This window comes from Ranitomeya variabilis, chromosome 1, assembly GCF_051348905.1.
Source record: "Ranitomeya variabilis isolate aRanVar5 chromosome 1, aRanVar5.hap1, whole genome shotgun sequence".
Classification (NCBI taxonomy): domain Eukaryota; kingdom Metazoa; phylum Chordata; class Amphibia; order Anura; family Dendrobatidae; genus Ranitomeya; species Ranitomeya variabilis.
The window spans coordinates 263,396,323-263,412,880 of NC_135232.1; the positions used below are offsets into that span (position 1 = coordinate 263,396,323).

At 44.7% G+C, this 16,558-nt stretch overlaps 1 protein-coding gene across 1 annotated transcript in view; it reads right to left on the reverse strand.

The window, feature by feature from the left end:
* The window catches only part of PPM1F (protein phosphatase, Mg2+/Mn2+ dependent 1F), a 48,702-nt gene that overhangs the window by 13,950 nt on the left and 18,194 nt on the right, over positions 1 to 16,558 (reverse strand). The window contains exons 2-6 of the mRNA XM_077293422.1: positions 16,213 to 16,349; positions 14,031 to 14,230; positions 11,475 to 11,663; positions 10,049 to 10,192; positions 9,879 to 9,972 (exon numbers count right to left, since the gene is read on the reverse strand). Of these exons, the coding sequence (XP_077149537.1) occupies positions 9,879 to 9,972; positions 10,049 to 10,192; positions 11,475 to 11,663; positions 14,031 to 14,230; positions 16,213 to 16,349 (764 nt within the window). The remainder of the gene's footprint in view (positions 1 to 9,878; positions 9,973 to 10,048; positions 10,193 to 11,474; positions 11,664 to 14,030; positions 14,231 to 16,212; positions 16,350 to 16,558) is intronic.

A 16,558-nucleotide genomic window follows, 5' to 3' on the forward strand; every position in this document is an offset into this window, starting at 1 on the left:
ACCACTGTGCGGGCTGTGCTGGATATACCACTGTGCTGGATATACCACTGTGCGGGCTGTGCTGGATATACCACTGTGCGGGCTGTGCTGGATATACCACTGTGCGGGCTGTGCTGTATATACTACTGTGCGGGCTGTGCTGTATATACTACTGTGCGGGCTGTGCTGTATATACTACTGTGCGGGCTGTGCTGTATATACTACTGTGCGGGCTGTGCTGTATATACTACTGTGCGGGCTGTGCTGTATATACTACTGTGCGGGCTGTGCTGTATATACTACTGTGTGGACTGTGCTGTATATACTACTGTGTAGGCTGTGCTGTATACTGCTGTGTGGGCTGTGTTATCTACTATGCGGGCTGTGCTATATACTATGCGGGCTTTGCTATATACTATGGGGAGTATATTATCTTCTATGGGGAGGCCATGTTATGTACTATGTGGCTGTGGTATATACTATTGTGGGGGTATATTCTATTCTATGGGGGAGGTTGGGTTATATACTATGGGGGAGGTTGTGTTATATACTATGGGGGGCTACATTATATTCTATGGGGGGCTACATTATATATTATGGGGAGGTGGGCTGTATTATATTCTATGGGGGTCACATTATACTGTGGGGTGGCTGCATTATACTCTGTGGTTGCCACATTATATTCTGTAGGGTGGTGGCTACATTATACTATATGTGGGCTGCATTATACTGTATCGAGGACTATGGGGAATACGTTATACTATATGAAGAACTATGGGGTGCATTATACTATGGGAAGTGAATTGTACTACATGGATGACTATGGCGGTGCATTATACTATATGGAGCACTGAGGAGTGTATTATGCTATATGGAGGACTATGAGGAGTGTATTATAGTATGTGGAGGACTGAGCAGTGTATTTTAATATATGGAGGACTATAGGGAGTGTATTATACTATATGGAGGACTGTGGAGCACATTATAATATATGGAGGACTATGGGGTGTATTTTACTAAACAAGTAAAATGCTGCATATTCAGATTGTTTTTGCCGGAACAAAAATCATTGTTCTCAGCAGCACATCGCCGCTGTAAACTGTAGATGTGCTGCTGATAACATGATACTGTATGGGGATCAGTTAGTGATCGTTTTGTCCCATCATTCTTTCTCAGACGGTGGAAAGAGGCCGGGAAACAAGTGTTGAACAACTTCAGTATTGTCGATCAAACTCATTTAGCGGCCTGAACTCAGCGCTTGTAAATACAACCGAAATGCTTTTGTGTGATGTGCAATATGTTAGTATTTTGGGCCCCATTTTAAACTTTGCCTAGGCGTAGGGCCCCACTTTGCCTAAAACCGGCCCTGCCTACAAGTGTACAAAGATATTATAAAGTCACCATGTGACAAGTGGGCCTGTGTAACTTCAAATGCCAGGGCTGAATTTTAGTCCCAGTCCGGCCCTGAGGGCCGCACAGCCCTCCATGTGCTCGCCAGAGGTAGCCTGACTGCCATTAGGTACTGAGATGAGATCCTCAGATCCCTTGTGAGACCATATGCTGGTGCGGTTGGCCCTGGGTTCCTCCTAATGCAGGACAATGCCAGACCTCATGTGGCTCGAGTGTGTCAGCAGTTCCTGCAAGATGAAGGCATTGAAGCTATGGACTGGCCCACCAGTTCCCCAGACCTGAATCCGATTGAACACATCTGGGACATCATGTCTCGCACCATCCACCAATGTCACGTTGCACCACAGACTGTCCAGGAGTTGGAGGATGCTTAAGTCCAGGTCTGGGAGGAGATCCCTCAGGAGGCCATCCACCACCTCATCAGGAACATGCCCAGGCATTGTAGGGAGGTCATACAGGCACGGAGGCCACACACACACACACACACACACACACACACACACACACACACACACACACACACACACACACACACACACACACACACACCATCATTTCCTTGTCTTGAGGCATTTCCACTGACTAGCCTGTAATTTGATTTTCCACTTTGATTTTGAGCAACATTCCAACTCCAGACCTCCATGGGATATTAATTTTGATTTACATTGATCATTTTTGTTTTATTGTTCTCAACACATTCCACTATGTAATGAATAAAGATTTGCAACTGAAATATTTAATTCAGTGATGTCTAGTATGTGGTATTTTAGTGTTCCCTTTATTTTTTTGAGCAAAATATACATACACAATATATATATGTATTGTTTTGGCATCATAATCTTCGAACATGTGATAAACATGCAAACCGTGACATATGGTAATGTTTTGTAGTTGACTATTTGTGTTATGTGATATGTGTATGTAAATTAACTGTTTGTTTTGCCGAATTGTAAGAACATTGAAGAGACCCTGATACCAATGGCAGACCTCTCGGATTTTCCAAGAGGCCAAATTGTTGGTGCTCCTATAGCAGGCGCTAGTGACAAAGTGCCCGAATGCTTGACATGTCAAGAGGTACTGTCTCCAAAGTAATGACTGTGTTTGAAAGAGAAGGAAAAACGTCCGCAGCAAAGCACAGGTCCGGCCGAAAGTCAATGTTGACAGAGAGACAGTCGGACTCTAAAGCGAATTGTGAGAGAGGATCGCAAGACCACAGCTCCGAAAATCACTGCTGAGCTCAATGAACACCTACAGAACCCAGTTTCCACGAAAACTGTTTGCCGGGAGCTGCACAAATCTGGATTCCACAGAAGAGCTGCAATTAGAAAACCGCTGCTCTCAATGACAAATGTTTCCAAGCGTTTAGAGTGGTGTAGAAACCTCCAGAATTGGTCTCTCGAGCAGTGGAAATATGTGATATTCTCAGGCGAATCATCGTTTACCCTATTTCTGACCTCCGGCCGAGTGTACGTTTGGAGACAGCCGAAGGAAGCATTCCATCCAGACTGCCTTCTCCCAACCGTAAAACATGGTGGAGGTTCTGTGATGATCTGGGGTGCTACTTCGTGGAGATCCGTCGGGCCAATGATAAGGAGATTTTTGTGTACTCACCGTAAAATCCTTTTCTCCGAGCCAATCATTGGGGGACACAGGACCATGGGGTGTTATGCTGCTGCCACTAGGAGGACACTAAGTAGACACAGAAAGAATAGCTCCTCCCCTGCAGTATACACCCTCCTGCTGGCTCTCAGTGAACCAGTTCGGTAACAAAGCAGTAGGAGCTTAATATTTAACAAGGATGAACTATGTCAAAAACCAAGTTAACTCAACAAAAACCAAAGCCAATCGGCTAACAGGGTGGGTGCTGTGTCCCCCAATGATTGGCTCGGAGGAAAGGATTTTACGGTGAGTACACAAAAATCTCTTTTTTTCCTATGCCTCATTGGGGGACACAGGACCATGGGACGTCCTAAAGCAGTCCCTGGGTGGGAAACAATTAACTGCAATTGCTACTTGCACCCACAAGTTTGAGATGCGGTACAGCCGCCTGCAAAATTCGTCTGCCAGCGGTCGCATCTGCCGAGGCCTGAGAGTGAATATGGTAAAGTTTTGTAAAGGTATGCAGGCTGGACCAAGTCGCAGCCTTACAAACTTGTGCTGCCGAAGCTTGGTGCCGGATGGCCCAAGACGCACCCACTGATCGAGTGGAGTGAGCCTTAATCCCTGCTGGGACAGGAAGACCTCTGACTCGGTAGGACTCTGGAATAGCCAAACGGATCCATTTGGCTATTGTCGCCTTGGAAGCGGGAAACCCTTTCCTCGGTCCTTCCGGGAGCACGAATAGGGCATCTGACCTGCGGAAAGACGCTGTCCGCAAGATGTATCTCCTAAGAGCTCTCACTAAATCCAGTGTGTGAAGGGCCTTCTCGATGCGATGGACTGGTGCCGGACAGAGTGATGGTAAGACAATCTCCTCATTGAAATGAAAAGAGGATACAACTTTCGGTAGAAAAGACGAGGGGGATGTCCTCAAAACCACCTTATCCTGATGAAAATTCAGGAATGGAACTTGAGAGGACAGAGCCGCCAGCTCAGAGACTCGTCTGATAGAGGTGACCGCAACTAGAAAGGCAACTTTCCATGAAAGAAGAGACAGGGAAACCTCCTGTAGAGGTTCGAAAGGAGCCTGTTGCAAAACTCCGAGGACCAGATTAAGATCCCATGGTTCCAACGGCATCCTATAGGGGGGCGCCTGATGGGAGACTCCTTGAATAAACGTCTTGACCTGTAATCTGTTGGCAATCCTGTGTTGGAAGAGAACAGACAGGGCTGAGATCTGCCCCTTGAGAGAACTAAGGGCGAGACCCAAGTCCAAACCCGTTTGTAAGAACTCGAGAATGGAAGGGATGGTAAAATGTAGAGAACGTCCTCGGTCGCTACACCATGAAACGAAAGTCTTCCAAGTGCGATGATAGATACGCATAGACGTAGGCTTTCTAGCGCTGATCATGGTAGCTATGACTTCTGGAGAGAAACCTGCTTGGGTTAGGACCCAGGACTCAATGGCCATGCCGTCAAACACAGGGCCTCCGAGTTCTGGTGGTAAAAGGGGCCTTGAGATAGCAGATCTGCGCGATTCGGTAATCGCTAGGGAACGTCGGCAAAGAGTTGAACTAATTCCGCGTACCACGCCTGGCATGGCCAATCTGGCGCAATCAGGATTACCAGTACCCTCTCCGCTCTGATTTTCTTGATGACTCTCGGCAGCAGAGGAAGCGGGGGACATATGTACGGAAGCCGAAAATGAGACCACTCCCCGGAGTCGAGGCATTGCCGACTGAGGAAGTCTGCCTCCCAATTGTCCACTCCCGGGATGTGAACCGCAGAGATCATTAAGCGGTTTTCCTCGGCCCATCGGAGGATGTGGCCTACCTCTGCCATGGCCGCCCTGCTGCGGGTTCCCCCATGGCGGTTGATGTATGCCACTGCAGTGGCGTTGTCGGACTGAATCCTGATTGGGTGACCTGCTAGGAAGGGATGGAACTGGAGTAGTGCCAGCCTGATTGCCCGTATTTCCAAGATGTTGATTGGAAGGCGTGATTCCTGGGGGGACCAGCGGATGGCCGCTGAGACCAGGAAGTGGGAGCTCATCACAGGGAACGAGAAGCGCCAGGAAAAGTGGGCGGGGCTAACTGCCGGTGGGCGTGGCCAAAACTCAGGCCTGTATTGAGGGAATTTTTTTTTTTCCCTTTCTGCGGTTGCGGCCTGCAGCACCGCGACCGCTATTAGCGCCATCATTAGCTGCATTCCTTCGTGGGGTTGCCTCACTATGGACCACCCACGGACACAGGCTTAAGGTGCGGACCACCCATACCCCGGGGACCAGGACCCCCCTAGCGCCTCGGCCCCCGCAGTGTACTCACGGTAGATGCGGTGGGACGGTGCTCAATCCACCGTCGCCATAGTCAGGGAGGGGGTGGAGAGCTTCTGTCGCCATGTGTCATCCGCTATATCAGTGGTGATGCAGAGGGGGGCTGCACGGACGCCATATATATCTTGTCAGGCTATGCGCCTGGCTCCAGGAGAGGTAGATGGAGGGCTACTCCATGTGGTCGCCTGCTATGGAGGGGGAGATCAGAACGCGAAGGAACCGTCGCCCGTAGTATGAGCTCAGGGCTGGCATCCAACGTTGCAGGAAAGGATACGGGATTAATGCTCCACGTACTTGCCTGTTGATGGTTCGGGGGAGATCGGAGCCTAGAAAGGATCCGTCGCCCCCATTCGCTCCGTTAAAGGAAAAAAATAGAACAAAAAAATCAAAAATTAAAATAAAAACGGTGGGGTCTGAAACAGACCCAAGTGCCTCCTACAGACACTAAGCAAAAACTGGTTCACTGAGAGCCAGCAGGAGGGTGTATACTGCAGGGGAGGAGCTATTCTTTCTATGTTTACTTAGTGTCCTCCTAGTGGCAGCAGCATAACACCCCATGGTCCTGTGTCCCCCAATGATTGGCTTGGAGAAAAGGATTTTATGGTGATTTTTAGGATTTTACCCCATGGTCCTGTGTTCCCCCGGCATAGGAGAAATCCCTTCATGGAAGAATTAACAGCCGAGATTATTTAGGCATTTTGGGCGACCAAGTGCATCCAATGGTTCAAGCACTGTTCCCGGAGGGGAACGCCATCTTTCAGGATGATAATGCACCAATTCATACAGCTAGAATCGTTAAAGCATGGCACGAGGAACATTCTAATGAAGTTGAGCATCTCATCTGGCCCCCACAATCCCCAGACCTCAACATTATTGAGCAATTATGGTTGATTTTAGAGATTCAAGTTAGACGATTTCCGCCACCATCGTCGCTCAAAGAACTGGAGGGTGTTTTAACTGCAGAATGGGCTAAAATTCCTTTGAAAGCAATTCACACCTTGTATGAATCCATACCTCGGAGAACGGAGGCTGTAATAGCCGCAAAAGGTGGACCTACACCATATTAAACTAACTTTTGTTGATGTTTGCATTATTTTGTCCAACCCCTGTGTGTATATATGTGCGTATATATGTGTTTGTGTGTGTGTGTATGTATATATATATATATATATATATATATATATATATATATATATATATATATATATATATATATATATATATATATACACATACACACACGTTCACCCCACTAAAAGGTTGCCTTACCCCCAAATTTTCTCAAGGATAGTAGGAGAAATTGCACAACAAATTTTGGGGTCCATTTGTCCCGAGTACGCCAATACACCGTATGTGGTTAAAAAACACATTTGAGGCACAGTGCAATGCTCAGAAGGGAAGACGTGCCATACTGGAGTTCACATTTTGCTGGAGTGGTTTGAGGGTGCCGGGTCACATTGACAGAGCCCCTGAGGTGCCAGAAGAGCAGAACTTCCCCATAAGTGACTACATTTTACAAACTACACCTCTCAATGAATTCATCTAGGGGTGCAGTGATCATATTGACACCACAGGTGGATCACAGAATTGTATACCACTGGGCAGTGAAGAAAAAGAATTACATTTTTACCACCAAAATTTAGTTTTAGTTCCCTGATTTTACATTTTCACATTGGGAAATGGGTAAAAATGACACCAAAATTCATTGAGGCCTCTGGTTATCATGCCGACGCACCAATGACTCCCGATCATGTGACGGGGGTCACCGATGCACGTACTTCCATCCCAATGGCCGGAAGCGCAATTTAAATGCTGCTGTCAGTTTGACAGCAGCATTTAACTAGTTAATAGCCGCCGGTTAATCGTGATTCCATCCGCGGCTATTGCGGGCACATGTCAGGTGTTCAAAACAGCTGACATGTCTCCGGAAAGATGTGGGCTCATCGCCGGAGCCCACATCAAAGCGGGCGATTACAGACATCGGCGTACTAATACGTCCGATGTCAGTAAGGGGTTAATGATACAATTTTTGTGCAGATACGAATGTTACGACGACCAAAAAAAAAACAAACACGTAATTCTGGCGTTTTGACTTTTTTCTCGCTACGCCGTTTAGCCATCAGATTAGTCTTTTTGTAATTGATAGATCGGGCGATTCTGAACGCTGCGATACCAAATATGTGTATGTTTTATTTTTTTAAATCTTTTATTTTGAATGGGGCAAAAGGGCGGTGATTTGAACTTTTAGATTTTTTTCATTTTTTTGTTTTTAAAAACTTTTTTTTTTTTGGCTTGCTTCAATAATCGCAGAAGCTGCCACAACCTGATAGGCTCTGCTACATAGAGGCGATGATCAGGTAACCTCTATATAGCAGAATTCCTCACTTGCTATGAGTGCCAACCACTGGGTGGCGCTCACAGCAAGCCGGAACTGACAATCACAGAGGTCTCAGGAGACCTCTGGTTGTCATGCCAACAAACCAGTGACCCACGATCACGTCAGTTTGACAGTGGCATTTAACTGGTTAATAAACGTGGGTAGATCGCGATTCCACCCGCAGCTATTGGGGGCACATGTCAGCTGTTCAAAACAGCTGACATGTCCTGGGAAAGATGTGGCCTCACCGCCGGAGCCCACATCAAAGGGAGGGAGTCTGACATCGGCGTAAATGCACGCCCGACTTCAGAAAGGGGTTAATATGAGACCATTGTGGAGGGTAGAATTTTGAAAACATCCATCATAGTTTTGTCTTATTTTAATGTACAGCAAATGCCAGAAACTAAAGCACAGAAAATGTAAAAAGACCTAATCGCCTTTTATGCATGTGGTACATCAATATTGTTTTCCATCTTTTTGCACTAGTAAATAAATAATAATGTCTAATGACATATTTGTATGTTCACAATAAAATTCCAGGCAGAATGTTCCATGCCAGGCCATTATATAACTCAGCGCAATGTTACCTTTTGTCACTTAATCTTGTCTAGGCTGGTTTCTGTTCAACTGCTGCCAACTATTCATTTTAGGCCTTGTTTGCCGTGTGTTGAAGTTTCTATACTGCCTAAGATTAACCGTCCCCTGTGGGAAAGCCAGCAAGTACCTGAGCAAATAGGTCACTTAGCTCCCCACTGTGAGTATGGCACTAAAGGTACCGTCACATTAAGCGACGCTGCAGCGATATAGACAACGATGCCGATCGCTGCAGCGTCGCTGTTTCGTCGTTGTGTGGTCGCTGGAGAGCTGTCACACAGACAGCTCTCCAGCGACCAACGATGCCGAAGTCACCGGGTAACCAGGGTAAACATCGGGTTACTAAGCGCAGGGCCGCGCTTAGGCTACGTTCACATTAGCGTTGTGCGACGCAGCGTCGGGCGCCGCTGCGGCGACGCATGCGTCATGCGCCCCTATATTTAACATGGGGGCGCATAGACATGCGTTGCACTTGCGTTTTGTGACACATGCGTCACTGCGGCACACGCGTCAGGGCGCAGAGGACACAGCAAGTTGCATTTTTTGTGCGTCCAAAATCAAGCAAAAAAAGGACACATGCGTCACAAAACAATGCGTTTTGCGTGCGTTGCGTCGACGATGCGTCGCCGACGCAACACACAACAACGCAAATGTGAATGTAGCCTTAGTAACCCGATGTTTACCCTGGTTACCAGTGTAAATGTAAAAAAACCCAAACACTACATACTTACATTCCGGTGTCTGTCGCGTCCGCTTCCCTGCACTGTGTAAGCGCCGGCCGTAAAGCAGAGCGGTGACGTCACTGCTGTGCTCTGCTTTACGGCCGGCACTGACACATTTAGTGCAGGAAGCTCTGAGCAGCAGCGCGGACGCCGGGGGACGTGACAGACATCAGAAGGTGAGTATGTACTGTTTTTTTTTTTTACTTTTACAATGGTAACCAGGGTAAATATCGGGTTACTAAGCGCGGCCCTGCGCTTAGTAACCCGACATTTACCCTGGTTACCATTGTAAAACATTGCTGGCATCGTTGCTTTTGCTGTCAAACACAACGATACATGCCGATCTGACGACCAAATAAAGTTCTGGACTTCTAGCTCCGACAAGCGATATCACAGCGGGATCCAGATCGCTGCTGCGTGTCAAACACAACGATATCGCTATCCAGGACTCTGCAACGTCACGGATCGCTATCGTTATCGTTGTTAAGTTGTTCAGTGTGAAGGTACCTTAAGGGTTGTGCTTCAAGCACAGCTCATGTTCAAGCAATGGGCCATCTAGTAAATATGAATGTGTGCTTATTATAAATTGCTTATGTAAGTCTTTATAAGAAAATATATGCTAACAATGTCATCATAATAGAGTAAATTAAGTTATTCCCAACATCTTAAGTTTAAAGTTATCATCTATCCAAATGATAGGTAAAAGCTTGCAATTGTCGGATGTCCTACTGATCCAGAAAACTAGGCCTTGAAATGCTGGCTTGCAATTAAGCATTGGCCAAACCACCATCTTTCCACAAGATAACAAAAGTATGTAGGGACAGAAGAGAAGTTCAAATGTTGGGGAAAACACAGACATACTCACCAATTGCTCTGGATACAGCGAGAGTCCCATTAACTCGCCAGCACCCAATAAAAGTGACACAGCCCCCTAGGGATTCTATTCTCTCACGTTCATCCTGTAAAAGATGTGCTTGAAGTCACTTATTTTTTTCTAAAATCAACACTAATCTGTGATTTACACAGACAACTCACCTCTCTCTCTGGCTTGTGGGGATCCATGAGAGTCACTGGATTCCCTTGTCGTACAAGAAGAGCTTGAGAGTCACCCAACCATGCCACATGTAACCGTTCTCCTTCTAACAGTGCACACACTCCAGTGGTACCACTGCGCAGTCTCTATAAATTACATTACAGATAAAGCACCAAATCTGAGACGTGGAATAATACAATTTTAGTAGTACACATTAGTACTGTTGAATAGTAACTTATGTAGGCAAAAGACAACCAAACTATCCAACCCCCCTCCTCAAAAAAAACAAAAAAACACCACACCAACAAAAACATTATAAATATTATGTCCCAGATTCATTTAAACTGGTGCATTTAGAGGACTAAGGGTGCTTTTGCATTGCATGTAGGCACATGTTTGGTGGCCCCGTTAGGGCTAACGTTCGAACACCCTGCATAACAGGATTCTAACATATGGGGCCAGACTATAATAGTGCAGACAAATGTGCTCTCTCTGCCGTGAATCATTTTTGGGTATACACCTACTGGAGAGCACACAGACATAGTAGACTCCGTTTGGGTGTCTGCCTCCAGTAGGCATATAGGCCAAAATGGGGGAGGGCTGTACAGGTTCTGGGCCCCCAATAAAAATGATACTTTCTTGTAGAAACTGGATGTGCCAGTCATGAAAAATCTATTGCAAAATCGGCAGTCCCAACTGCATTGACACACAGTGTTGTACATTTCTCATTTTTATTGGGTGACAAGTGTCTGATGTCTCCCAATGTACATCCTTAAAAGAATGCTGCGATTTTCTCATGCAAGAGTATCATTTCACACTATGGTGACACTCTGATCAAACTAACAGAGTTTGATCAGAGTGTCGTTAGCATAATCGTCTCGATTCTCTCGTCCGAGAGAACATAAGCTTGTGTGACCCTGGTCTAACTTGTACTGTGATGCTGCATGATTCAACTCTTTCTCTACGAGGCTCCATGAAGCTGCTCTAAACTGATAGTTCTGAAACGCAAATTCACAGCATCTTGATCAGGAGAGAGAGTCAAAGAAATGGAGAGGGGATCCAAGTGTGGCCTCCCCGCTATCGAGACACTACCTACAGCCAGAGCTCGAGTCATGCTACTGGCTCACAGTCACTTAGTCTTCAATACACAGCCACTTAGTCTTCAATACACAGCCAAGCATAGGCCAAAAGGATTCCATCTAGCAATAAAAGCTTATGGATGTGATTATAACATACGTGTGTGTCTTGGTATACTTGCTAAATGCCCAACAAAAACATGATGTGAACAGAGCCTTATTCAAAATGATCATATCACGGAGCTTCAGAAGATTTGTCAGAAGCAACCAGGAATACATTAAAAATATATACACACAAAACCTGAGTGAATTTAATTAATCAATTTTGGAAGATCCTCTTTTCTTTACTTGCCTCTCTTTTTGCTCTTCTAAGGAACATTGCATCCGTACGCTGAAAGGCTTCCTTTAAGGCCCTGGCAGGATCTGACATTAGCAACTCATGACGAGCCAACATGACATGGACGTGGGTCGCAGCATAATTAGCAGCATCTATTCCACCGTGGCCATCAAAAACAGCAAAGTATGATCTTTCAACTCCATCCTGAAAGCAAAAAATACTTAAATAACAGATTCAGAATGAAACAATCCAGCATATTTTATTCAGCAATCAGGTGAAGTTCCTTTGATTTGTACGCAACAGGAAGAAATTGTCTGAAAGAAACCTTAAAGAGATAGCTTTTGTTTTTTATTACACTTAAAGGGGTATTTTGATGCAATTCATTTCTGGCATTTCCATAAGATGTTAAATCTATGGTAGAAGCAGGCAGAGAATTCTGTTACATGTGCCTTTCAAGTGTGTCATTCACTTGTATGGGAATTCAGACTACTTCTCATCTGACAGCGCCTTGTGACGTCGCCCCCGGTCAGGAGATTGGTGGGACCAATACAGTTTGCAACCTTAAGAACACCTCCAAGCCAAATGACTAAACAAAGTTGACCTACGATGTGAGAGGAGTAACTGTCGCAATAGTTTTTATTTCACACCTCAATAGTACACATGAAAATTAGCAACTTTGCGATAAATCTTTATCAGAGAAATCTGCTTCTTTCACCTCCTAGATTGATCTTTCACTCAATTTATGGGTAAAATCTGTATTCAGTGAAGACAGATTTTCCAATTAAGTGAGATCGGAAATGACAGTTGGTGCTTCTACAATTCTATGGACTAGGGAGGCTGATAGCTAGAGGCATACACAGACATTCTGCTGCAAAGTTCTCCTGACATGACAGTTACAATGTACAATGTGAGCAATATCTGCAATCTATCTTGGTGATGGAAAAATCTGTACTCACTGAAGACACATTTTACCCGTGAACGGAGAATATTGAGAATGAATACTCTGTCCAGGACGAGAAAGAACCAGATTTCTCTAATAAGATACATTATAAGGTTACTTATTTTCACATGTACTATTCATTTATGGAAAAAAAAAAAATTGAAATGACTTGCTTTTTAACCCCTTCACAACAGATGACGTATATAAACACACGCACGTGCGAGTCAATGGCTGCATTCCTGCCTTTGATGTGGGCTCCAGCGCTAAAGTCAAGGTGTCATGGCGCTGTTCAAAAGTACAACTCGTCCCGCAAAAAAAACCCAAAAACCCTCATATAGCTATGTTGACGGAAGAAAGGGAAGGAAAAAAAAAAAAAACCCACGAAAAACCACCTGTGGGTGAAGGTGTTAAGCAGCTGTCCAATGCAATAAACCAGTGTACAGCAGCCAAAATCTACTTTCCAGTGTAAAAACAAGTGATGGAATATCCAGTTAACAAAATTTTTAGCCTTAGCTTAAAGGTGAACTTCAGTTGAAGCCAAATTACAGTAAATATTCTGAAGAAAATGGCACAAAAATAAATTTTACCAATAATGCTCACTATTTAACTTCCTAAAATCTGCAAATCAAATGCAGACTTTACTATACAAGACTGTAAATTTATTGTAATAGCCAGATTTATTTAAAAGGGAATCTGTCAATAAGAACCATGCCTCCAAAACACACATATCCGGTACATCTTCTATCTGTTGCTGCATTCCAGAGCAATTAGCATTTTAATTGACTTGCATGAGCCATTAAGTGCTCCAAGCTTGATAGAGCACTTCCCGAGCCTTGATTGGTAGCTCATAGTAGTGGTGCGTGCAGCTCCATGTATTGCTATGCGGCCGCGCGCTCCGCTCCTGAGTGTCGGCGGCAATGCCGGGTATTAACATGCGAGACTCGGCCGTATTTCTCGCATGTGTGATCCCGGCCTAATAGTGAGCTATTAATCAATCTATAAAGACTGGTTCTGGCCTGGAAAAAAAAAAAAAAAACCTAGGGGGGAATGGGCTTGTTATGTGTACTGTCACACACAGAGCACTTAACACCTCATTTTCATATACATTTAAATGATGATTAAGCGAGAATGCAGCAACAGATAGAAGATATAAAAGGTGTTGATGGATTAACATTTCAAAGCCCTGCATGCTCATACATAAAATTGGGGAGGGTTGATCTTACTGACAGATTCCCTTTAACAAAAGTTATGATTATATTAACCCCTTACCCAATGAGCACTTTTTCCACCTCTTTCAAGTACAATAACTTTAATTTACTGCCCACAGACATCGCAATCCATCTGCACCCCATAATAACACCTCCCAGGACATGCAGAGTACATGCCACGGACACAGAATGGCAGGGGCATTTAAAAGGTTAACAGCTGTGGACAAAGTCCGCTCCCCTCATGGTTGTTACAGGCATATGATAGCTGAATCTGCCAGCAAAGATGGGTGCTCAGTTCATGAGCCTGCATAAAAAACACAAAGCGGTAACACTGGCTGTACCAGTGTGTCCAACGTCAGTTAAAGGGTAATAGGCTGAGAAAGCCGGCAAGAATTATTTATCTTCATTTGTTGTTGTTTTTACCATGAAGCCAAAAAGCTGGTTGAATTCCATGAGCGACACATGACGATCTTCCATTTTCCTTCTTTTGTTGCGTATTGCGTGAATAGAGACAAACAGGTTGCGTTTAATGGTTGGTGCCGAGGGCATCTGTAGTTGCCACTGACCACCGATCTCTTGGAGAGAGGTAAGGCAATGTTGAAGTAAGGATTCTGAGAGGAAGACTGCAGGAAAAAAAAAAAAAGTTACTTTTGGAATTTTAAATACATTTGTTTCTAAGTACAAATAAAAAGGGTCCTCGACTATTGTACAAGTTACTGGGGCCAGGATGATTTCAAGACAAAACTATGCTCATCTCTAGGACTGGAACCTGACATTCAGGGGGAATGGGGGTGGGATCATGTAACCACGGACTTGCTGCAGCCTTCACCTTGTCAAGTGCCAGCCGCCGCCAGATGCTGAGGAACACAGTACAGCGCGCAGAAAAGGGACGCCAGTTTAGAAGGATAATAGTTTTTTTTCGTGCCTTACACAGATATGGGCATATAAATCTAAAGTTGTAGTGTTAAGAGCCCCTGTAAAGGCCCCCCCAAAAAATCCATCTATGAGCAAGCCGGACTTGAGATGCTTTTTCACAGTGGATGGCAAGGTCAGAACGCAAGGATGAGGGGAATTAGTGGGGAAGGTGGCTGCTTTCTCTGATAAGATGCATTACAAAAGTTTCTTATAATTGCCTTTACTATTGATTGATTTAACTTATCATAGATTAAAAGCCATTCTGTGAGGTGGTTTTATAGAGACAGACTATGAGAAAAACAATAGAGAAGAAATTATACGCTTTCCCCAAGTTGAATGTTTTTCTCACCAACAGAGGGAGCCAATACACAACTCAATACAAAGTAACTGCAAATTGTTTCTTCTGAGAAAAGAGGACTTAACTCTATAGCGCCACCTGTTGGAAGTAGCGATCCTACAAGTCACAATCAACCCTTTAACGAGTCGTGCAATATGACTTAGGATAAAAGCCAAATCAGTATCTCAATTCGCAGACACGGTGTTAGACAGGTGGCGCTATAGAGTTAAGTCTTCTTTTTCTCAGAAGAGGCAATTTGCATATTTAAATTCCCAGAGGAACATTGCACGGCGAATAAGCCTCCTTACCTTGACAAGCCAGCTGGTATGTCACTCTCCATAAGGAGAAACGTTACCCCTTAGACCCCAGTCCAGAGCCTCTCACCTAGCCAAATCAGTTCTCATGCTTCGCACTGACGAGGGCCAACAGCCCGAAACACCGTGTCTGCGAATTTGCATATTTATATTCCCAGAGGAGCATTGCATGGCGAATAAGCCTCCTTACCTTGACAAGCCAGCTGGTATGTCACTCTCCATACAAAGTAACTGGTCATAATGGTTCCATGGACACAGATTACAGGGAACCTGACAGCAGATCCATGCTGCCCAAGGTTTGGGAATGAGTCAGAGGCTGGCTCCTGCATTCTAAACATCTAGGTTTTATTCTTAAACACTGCAGCATTTCAGAGAAAGGCATATATGAAAGCACACTTGGGAATGAAGGGACTAGTCCAAGAGGCAGATTCCAGTCCTCTTGTCCCTGTGTGGACCCTGTAATTGTGTGGACAGGTCTCTCTTTAAGTACATACTTATGATGGACCTGTTAATCATCTGGAATTGGGCGATGAGAAGCCAAATGGGGACCACGCCAGACTAATCAAATCTCTCCCTGTATTCCGTGGCTGACTTGCCAAACTGCTGCATTTCAGAGTAAAACATACCTGGCTGCAATCATGCAGCTAAGCTCCGATTCATGCCACCCATGGGTCGGAAAGCATGTATTAGCTGAATAGATTAAAAGGAACCCCCTCTTTTTTTCGTAAAAGGAACCTATGACACCTGTAACTTTTTTTCTGACACTTTGTTTGACCCTATGCTTCTAGCATTTGAGGATCAATGACAAGCGAACACAACTTCTTGAACTCGTAAGTAATGTTCCATACAAAAATAATAGCATTCTATTGTGTAACTAAAGTATGAATGCCGTGTTATTGTGATGTTTTCCTGCACTCACAGGACAATTCTTTAACTTTAGACACATTTAATGTAATGAGAATCTAGTTCCTATATGGTTATAAATGCAAATAGTAGCAATCGCAAATTGCCCTGGTCTGCAACTATGAACCATACTTACGATCTTCAGACTGTACATCGTTTTCTGGTCCTTCCACCCCGTCATGCTTCCTCTCAAGAGGAGTGTCCAAGTCAGACTGCAGAGTCTGACGGACAGCGGCTCCAACTAAACCTGCAGCTAGCCAAGAAGGACCATCCCTGCAAAAACACAAATAAAATCAGAAGGGAGAGGAATTAAAAAGAAAAAAAAAGAAAAAACAAAGCCAGAAAACTAGTTTTTTTCATCCCCAGGCAAGTTGTATTTTGATCACATGATACTTTTTATACATGACTAGATGGTGGCCCGATTCTAACGCATCGGGTATTCTAGAATATGCATGTCCATGTAGTATATTGCCCAGCCCACG